The sequence below is a fragment of the Bos indicus x Bos taurus genome, chromosome X (assembly GCF_003369695.1).
Source record: "Bos indicus x Bos taurus breed Angus x Brahman F1 hybrid chromosome X, Bos_hybrid_MaternalHap_v2.0, whole genome shotgun sequence".
In the NCBI taxonomy this organism is placed as follows: domain Eukaryota; kingdom Metazoa; phylum Chordata; class Mammalia; order Artiodactyla; family Bovidae; genus Bos; species Bos indicus x Bos taurus.
In genome coordinates, this window is record NC_040105.1 from 24,627,581 (window position 1) to 24,635,795 (window position 8,215).

An 8,215-nucleotide genomic window follows, 5' to 3' on the forward strand; every position below is an offset into this window, starting at 1 on the left:
GGGATATGAGGGAGACTTTCCCCAGTTTTCATCATGATTCTGAAATGTGAACTGAAAGGACCTGCCTCCCCTGCCAGCCCCTACAGGCTTCCCTCTAAAGCCCAGGCAGGTTTGTCTGACTGTGCCCCAGCAATCACTCTCACTTCCTACTCAGTCGTCTCAAGGAGGAGCTCACCAGGAGAACACAAGACTTATGGGTCCTAGAGCACTGGCCTCAAGGACCCCTCAGAGGCGGCTATGGTTCAAGCCGGGGAGGAATCTCCTCACTGCAGTTGCTCACAACATCTGCTTGTCCTTCCTCTAGGTGCACTCCTTGCCTGCCACCCTGCCTGCATGCACCTGTGATCCATAACCTGTGTCACCATGCCTCAGAGGCACAGGAAGAAGTACCATGCCCGTGTGAAATGCCACCAGGTCCAGGGGGACATTCATTGTCCCCAGGAGGCCCAGCCCAGGGCTGCTGCAGCCCCCAAAAAGAAGTGCCCCTCCTCCCCCTTGTCTGTCCCTCAGGGTTCTCCCCCGAGCTCCCCTGCTACTGGAGATCACCAGGAGCTTCAGGAAGCCATGGCCCCTAGCTCTCCTGATGCAGGGCCTTCCTGTGCAGGATCTGATGAAGGTGTCCAGGGCCCAAAGGAAGAAAATGCAGGTGCGTCCCAGGCAGCCCCTGCCACTCAGAGCCCTCAAATAGATCCTCTGACCAGGAAGGCCAGCATGCTGGTGGACTTCCTCCTGGAGAAGTACACCAAGAAGGAGCCCATCTTGCAGCACGCCCTCCTGAAGGTCATTGGCAGCAAGTATAGGCAGCACATCCTGGAGATCCTCAGGAGAGCCTCTAAGCACATGGAGCTGGTATTTGGCCTGGAGCTGACGGAAGTCGACCATAGCAGGAACATCTACACCCTCGGGGGCGATGAAGGTCTGAGTGATGAGTGGGGTCTGCCCGAGTCTGGTTTCCTCATGGTGCCCCTGGGCATTATCTTCATGAAGGGTAACCGTGCCACCAGGGAGGAGGTCTGGGAATTCCTCAGTGCGTTGGGGATCTATACTGGGAGGAGTCAGGGGATCTTTGTAGAGCCCAGAAGGCTCATCACCGAAGATCTGGTGCAGAAGAAGTACCTGAAGTACCGACAGGTGCCCAGTGGCGATCCTCCTCACTACAAGTTCCTCTGGGGCCCAAGAGCTTGTTTGAAACCGATAAGATGAAGGTGTTGGAGGTGCTGGACAAGATCCACGATACCGTCCGGACTTCCTTCCCAGACCTCTATGACGAGGCTCTGAGAGATGAGGTGGAGAGAGCAGGGCTGAGAGGCGCGGCCAGGGCTCCAACAATGGCTGAAGCCAGTGCCCCTTCCAGGGCCAAGTCCTACAGCTCCTCCCACATCTAGGGAGGAAGGCCCCTACACTTTCTTACCTTTTGTTTTGGAACAGAGCTGTCAAGATCCTAAACAGTAGAGAGTAGTAGGGTGGAGGGAACAAAACTGGTATGTTCTTTACTGTTTTATGTAGTAAGGGAGTTTAAGTGCAACTCATTTTTAAAAATATATATCATTTTTCCTTTATCCATAGGAAAAGTATCTAGTGAAAGTTGAATAATTTAAGGAGATGAGGGAGGAGTTCAGTATTTTCAAATGTTAATTACTTTTCATAAGTTTTCTTGTGCTTCAGAATACAAATGTATTAATTATATAAATCACATTATTTGCTGTTTTCAAGTTTGAAAGCCACAGGTTGGGTATATGTAAAACACATTGAACGTATTGAATATTTTGTTCACCATCTAAACAAGGTAAGATGACACCGGAACAGAATTTTCTCAAAGAGTAGTCAAGCTCCTAGATAGTGCAGGTTAGTAGGGGTCGAGCAAACCAAGTTTAGATCTCTGTTTTCTCCTGATTTAAACTAGTAACTTGTGCATATTATCTCTTTCATTTTTATCAAATATTATTACTTCTACCAGATTCCTTTTCTTCAGAATACTGATTTGGTAATGATATTCCAGTTTTATTTATTGCTGTTTTAGGATTTTCAAGTTACAGTTTTGGTAGATGTAAAAGAAACCTGGCATGGCTGTTGAGAATTTTGTATGCAGGTCAGGAAGCAAGAGTTAGAACTGGACATGGAACAACAGACTGGTTCCAAATAGGAAAAGGAGTACATCAAGGCTGTATCTTGTCACCCTGCATATTTACTTATTAACTTATATGCAGAGTACATCATGAGAAAGGCTGGGCTGGAAAAAGCAAAAGCTGGAATCAAGATTGCTGGGAGAAATATCAATAACCTCAGATATGCAGATGACACCACCCTGATGGCAGAAAGTGAAGAGGAACTAAAAAGCCTCTTACTGAAGGTGAAAGAGGAGACTGAAAAAGTTGGCTTAAAACTCAACATTCAGAAAACGAAGATCATGGCATCTGGTCCCATCACTTCATGGGAAATAGATGGGGAAACAGTGGAAACAGTGTCAGACTTTATTTTTCTGGGCTCCAAAATCACTGCAGATGGTGAATGCAGCCATGAAATTAAAAAACGCTTACTCCTTGGAAGAAAAGTTATGACCAACGTAGACAGCATATTGAAAAGCAGAGACATTACTTTGCCAACAAAGATCCATCTAGTCAAGGCTATGGTTTTTCCAGTGGTCATGTATGGATGTGAGAGTTGGATTGTGAGGAAAGCTGAGCACCAAAGAATTGATGCTTTTGAACTGTGGTGTTGGAGAAGACTCTTGAGAGTCCCTTGGACTGCAAGGAGATCCAACCAGTCCATTCTGAAGGAGATCAGCTCTGGGATTTCTTTGGAAGGACTGATGCTAAAGCTGAAACTCCAGTACTTTGGCCACCTCATGAGAAGAGTTGACTCATTGGAAAAGACTCTGATGCTTGGAGGGATTGGGGGCAGGAGGAGAAGGGGATGACAGAGTATGAGATGGCTGGATGGCATCACTAACTCGATGGACGTGAGTCTGAGTGAACTCTGGGAGTTGGTGATGGACAGGGAGGCCTGGTGTGCTGCAATTCATGGGGTCTCAAAGAGTTGGACACGACTGAGCTACTGAACTGAACTGAACTGAACTGAAAAGAAAGTCATGAACCATCTGTATTGTCTTTATGATCTGGAAGTAGGTAATATGTCGCTGAAAGAGAGATTTTCATGGTACTGTGAAACGTGACCACAGAAAATATTGAGAAACCAAAAAGCAATTAAGCAAATATAAAGGAAAAAGCTTTTAATTTGTAGTTTGCCTTATTTCCTCGAACCATTTTTTTTTTGGTAAAAGTAAAATATACTTTGCCTTAATTTAGCTCATTTAAGAGTATTTATTTCTTTTGTCCCAGTGCACTGCGTAGTCTCTGCTATCTACTGGATAAAAATAACCTCAGACAGGAAGGGGGTATTTTGGATGTTCATAATAATCATAACTTCCATTAAATTAAAGACCAGCGTTTCTTAATCAGTATGACTCTGCTTTATATGTAGTACATGCATTCCAGCATTCATGCAGGATAGGATTTAGCAGACTCCATTTATAGATGGATAACTTGCAATTGTCTCAAGTTCACAAGACTGATAAAGTGACCTTCATCAGACAAGTCCCCTGATGTGCACTAGTCCAGAGTCCCTCCCTTTCTTTGCAAGAGCAAGCACTGAGGAAATCTCTTTTCAGCAGTGACATATTTGGTACCATAACTAGGACTGTTGCCAGGGTGAACTTCAGTGGTCTTGCCCAAACTGCTGGCTGGAGACCCCTGACTTTCACCCTATCTCTCCCATGAAAATTTGCTTGCTGTCACTCTCTGCTTTGTTCTCTTTCCATGACCCACAGGGCAAGATCTGGGTCAGCTCACTGTGTCATGGCTCCCCTAAATTAAGAGCTGCAAGGAGTACACCCAGGCTGTTCATACCCAAAGAACACTTGGGTGGCAGGTGACACTGTCTTAGGTCTGGAAGTCACAGAATTTCCAATGGTGAAGGTGCCTACTGAGGCCAAGACTTTTCTCCTCTCAGTCTTTGTCATTTCCTCTATGGCTCTACCCATTTTGAGGTGAGAAGTTTAACCGAGAAGACTGCATGATGTTCAAATTAAGACCGGATAAATAATCAGGGACTTGATTGGATGAGTTTCTTCTCTGTAAGTCCTCGAGCCCAATTCCCTCCCTGCTGCTGCTGTTGCTGCTGCTGCTGCTGCTAAGTCGCTTCAGTCGTGTGGACTGCAGCCTACCAGGCTTCTCCATCCATGGGATTCTCCAGGCAAGAACACTGGATTGGGTTGCCATTTCCTTCTCCAGTGCATGAAAGTGGAAAGTGAAAGTGAAGTCGCTCAGTCGAGTCTTACTCTTAGCGACCCCATGGTCTGCAGCCTACCAGGCTCCTCCGTCCATGGGATTTTCCAGGCAAGAGTACTGGAGTGGGGTGCCATTGCCTTCTCCTATTCCCTCCCTACACGTCCTTAATCCCAGTGTGCTTCTAGGACCAGAACTGCATCAGGGGCCAAAACTGGGGGACTCTGCATCCTTCTCTAGATTTTTGGCATAACTCACAACACCCCGACCTTACACTGTGGGTGAACCCCTCTCTTCTGGGGATCTCAAACAGACTTTACCTATAAAAAGGGCAAGGTGTCCTGGAACTGCAAGCTGAGGTTAGGAACAGAGAACTGCAAAAACTATTGGCATGAACAATTCTGTCCAAACATCTACATTAAGAACCTTGACTGACCTCTAGCATGGTTTCTAGCAGCAACCTAAGTCCACGTTCTAGGACAACTCAGCTACCCCTGAGTTCCTATTTAGAAAATTTCAAGGCTACCAAAGGAATCAGTTCCAGCCAACATCTGACATAAGCCCCTCATCTTCCTTTACTGAGAGTGTCTATTTAAACAAAGACCAAAAACAAAAACAAAACAAAACAAAAAACCCTCACGATTACAAGAAAAGTGTGATGGAAATAAACTAGAAATTGATAACAAAAAGACAGAAGGAAAATTAAAGATTATTTGCAGACTAAACAATAAACATCTAAATAACATACGGGCCAAAGAGAAAATCTAATGAGAAATCTTAAAATATTTTTACAAAATGAAAACAAAATTACAACTTATCAGAAGGTGTGTGATACAGCAAAATCAGTAAAGAGGTATACACAGCACTGAGTGCCTATAACAAAAAAAAAAACCTACAATTAATAACTTAAGCTTCTATATTAGTAAACTTGTGAAAGAAAAGAAAAAGCAGAGGAAGAATAAATCAAAGTGGAAACCAATGACACTGAAAAAAGGAAGGTAATGCAGAAAAAAAGAAAACCCAAAGAAGTTTCTTTAAAGATACAAAATAAAAAGAAGATAAAATTCTCCCCAGGCTAAAGAACAAAGAGAGAAAACACAAATTAAATTACTAATAGTAGAAATGAAGGAGGGGCCATTACTACTGATTCCATGGACATTAAAAGGATAATGAGTGAATATTATAAACAACTCTGTGCCTACAAAAAGGAAAAGGTTCCATTGAGAAACTGCTTGAAGGTATAACTTAGCACCACTTTCACAAAGAAAAATAGATACTCTGAATAGGTCTGTATCTATTAAAGAAATTTAATCTATAACTAATAAGCTTCCAATAAAGACAGTAACAGACCCAGATGTTTCCACTGATGAATTCTAACAAAAATTTAAGGAAGAAATGATAACAATTCTCTACAATCTCTCCCAGAAAATGGAAGCAAAAGGACCACCTCCTAATTCCTTTTCTGGGAGGTGAGTATTACACTCGAATATCAAAATCAGATGAAGAAATTAAGAGAAAAAAATTGAACACAAATACCTCTCATGAACACAGAAGCAAAATCCCCAACAAAATATAAGAAAAGAAACCTAACAATCCATAGAAGGCATTACATACTATAGCTAAGTAGGATTTGAAAATCAGTAATCATAAATCCTAATAACAATAGTCTAAGGAAGATAATCACAAGATCAGATCAACAGATGAAGGAAAAAAATCATCTGATAAAATCCAACACCCATTCATCATAAAAATTCTCAGCAAACTAGATACAGACAGGCATTTCCTCAGCTTCATATAAAACATCTGAAAATACAGGTAAAACATCAAACTTTGTAGTGAGAAGACAGATGCTGTCACACTAAGGTGAGGAACAAGGCGAGGATATCCCTTCTCACCATGCCTATTCAACACTGTACTGAAAGTCCTAGTCAATGCAGTGAGATAAGAGAAGGAAGCAAAAGATACAGATATTTGGAAGGGAAAAATGGAATTATAATCATCAACAATAAGAAAACTCCTGGCATTAGTAAGCCAGGACTATATGTTAATAAGGTTAATATATTATCAATATATACTACTATATAATTAATATATTAATAAGGTTAACACATAATAGTCAATTCTTTTCCAATAAAGAGATGGAACTTGCAATTAAAAGCCAAAAATCATTTACATTAGCACAAAATATATTAGAAATAATTCTTTAAATAATATGTATAAGATTTACATGAGTAAAACTCATAAACTGCACTGAAAATAATTAAAGAAGATTATTATAAATAGACACGCCATGTTCATAGATAGGGAGATGCTGTATTGTTGAGATGTCACTTATTGCCAACTTAACCTAGATACTTAATGCAATTCTGTTTAAAATTCCAGCAAGATAGGTTGTAGATAGCAGCCAACAACTTAAATTTTATGTCAAAAATGAAATGATCCATAATACCCACTGAAGTCAATATTAAAGGTCAAAGTTAGAGAATTGATATTACTGGATTTCAAAACTTACTTTAAAGCTACAATACTCAAGACTGTATGCTATTAACAGAATAATAGACAGATCAATGACACAGAACAGAAAATCTAGAAACAGACACCTCAAACACAACTGACCTTTAACAAAGGCACAAAGGCAATTCAATGGAAAAGGACAGTCTTTTAAACTTACAGCCCTGGGATAACTAGACATCCTTATCTAAGAAAAATGAATCCACATACAAACTCTAAACCTTTCAAAATAATTAACTCAAAGGGAATCACAGACCTAAAGGAAAAATGCACAATTTAAAAAAAATTGCAGGGACATCCCTGGCAGTCCAGTGTTTAAGAATCAACACTTCCACTGCTGTGGTAAGAGGACTGATCGCTGGTCAGGGACTAGGATTCTACACGCCATATGCAATAGGCAAGAAAATCTATAAGATAACACGGGGGCAAAACTTGAGTTTGGTAATGAGATTTTAGGCACAACACCAAAAGCACAGTCCATGAAAGAAAATAATAAGCTGAACCTTGTTAATATTAAAAACTTCTATCTGCAAAATATACTAATAAGAGAATGAGAAAGAAAAGCCACAAAAGGGTAGTTATAAATCTATTTGCAGGGCAAGAATGGAGACACAGATGTAGAGAACGGGCATGTGGACACATCGGGGGAAGCAGACAGTGAGACGAATTGAGAGAGTGGCGTGGACAAATATTCACTACCATGTGGACAACAGGCATGAGGGGGAAGCTGCTGGGTGACACAAGGAATCAGCTCAGTGACGACCTAGAGGGGTGAGGTCGGGGGTGGGAGGGAGGTTCATGAGGGAGGAGATATATGTATACTTACAGCTGTTTCATACAAGAGAACCTGACACACCATTTAATTATCTTCTAATTAAAGATAATTGTTAAAAATCTATGAATTTAAAAACTAGAAAAAAAAATCTGGAGAAGTACATATAGCCACTAGAGTTATATACAACAAAGCCAAATGAATAAAAGTCAGAAGTAATGAAAAGCAAAAGATCACAATAACAATTTGATTCTTGAATTAAAAATCTTAGAAAATAGGACAGGAAATGTTCAAACATGTAAGAGACTTCAAAAATCTGGAATAAAAAAAAGATCATGGCAGCAAAATCATCCAGTTGGTCTGGAAGAATCAACAATTACTTACACCATGTAACAGAAAATATACCATAAACAGAAGCAACCATAGAAAAAATTTACCTACAAAGAAACTTTAGAAAAATGTATACAGTCTTCATGGAGGCAACAAGAATAATTTCCTGAGAGTCTTACGAAAAAGAAGGCTCAAACAGAATAGTATGTTATGTATATTGATGAAGAACAGATCTTGTAAGACTGTCAATTTTCTGTAACTCTTTTACAGATTTAGTACCACATTGAGGGTAGCTGAGACCACAGTGAAACACGGTGTG

General features: G+C 40.8%; 1 protein-coding gene across 1 annotated transcript; it reads left to right on the top strand.

Annotated features, from left to right (window-relative positions):
• Positions 1–363: 363 nt before the first annotated feature.
• On the top strand, positions 364–1,203 carry LOC113887977 (melanoma-associated antigen B17-like). The gene has a single exon (XM_027535354.1). The coding sequence runs from the start codon at positions 364–366 to the stop codon at positions 1,201–1,203; it is 840 nt and encodes a 279-aa protein (XP_027391155.1).
• Positions 1,204–8,215: the final 7,012 nt, after the last annotated feature.

Bases quoted from the DNA above. Each gene is read 5' to 3' on its own strand.
- LOC113887977 (XM_027535354.1), top strand. From the start codon at position 364: ATGCCTCAGAGGCACAGGAAGAAGTACCATGCCCGTGTGAAATGCCAC.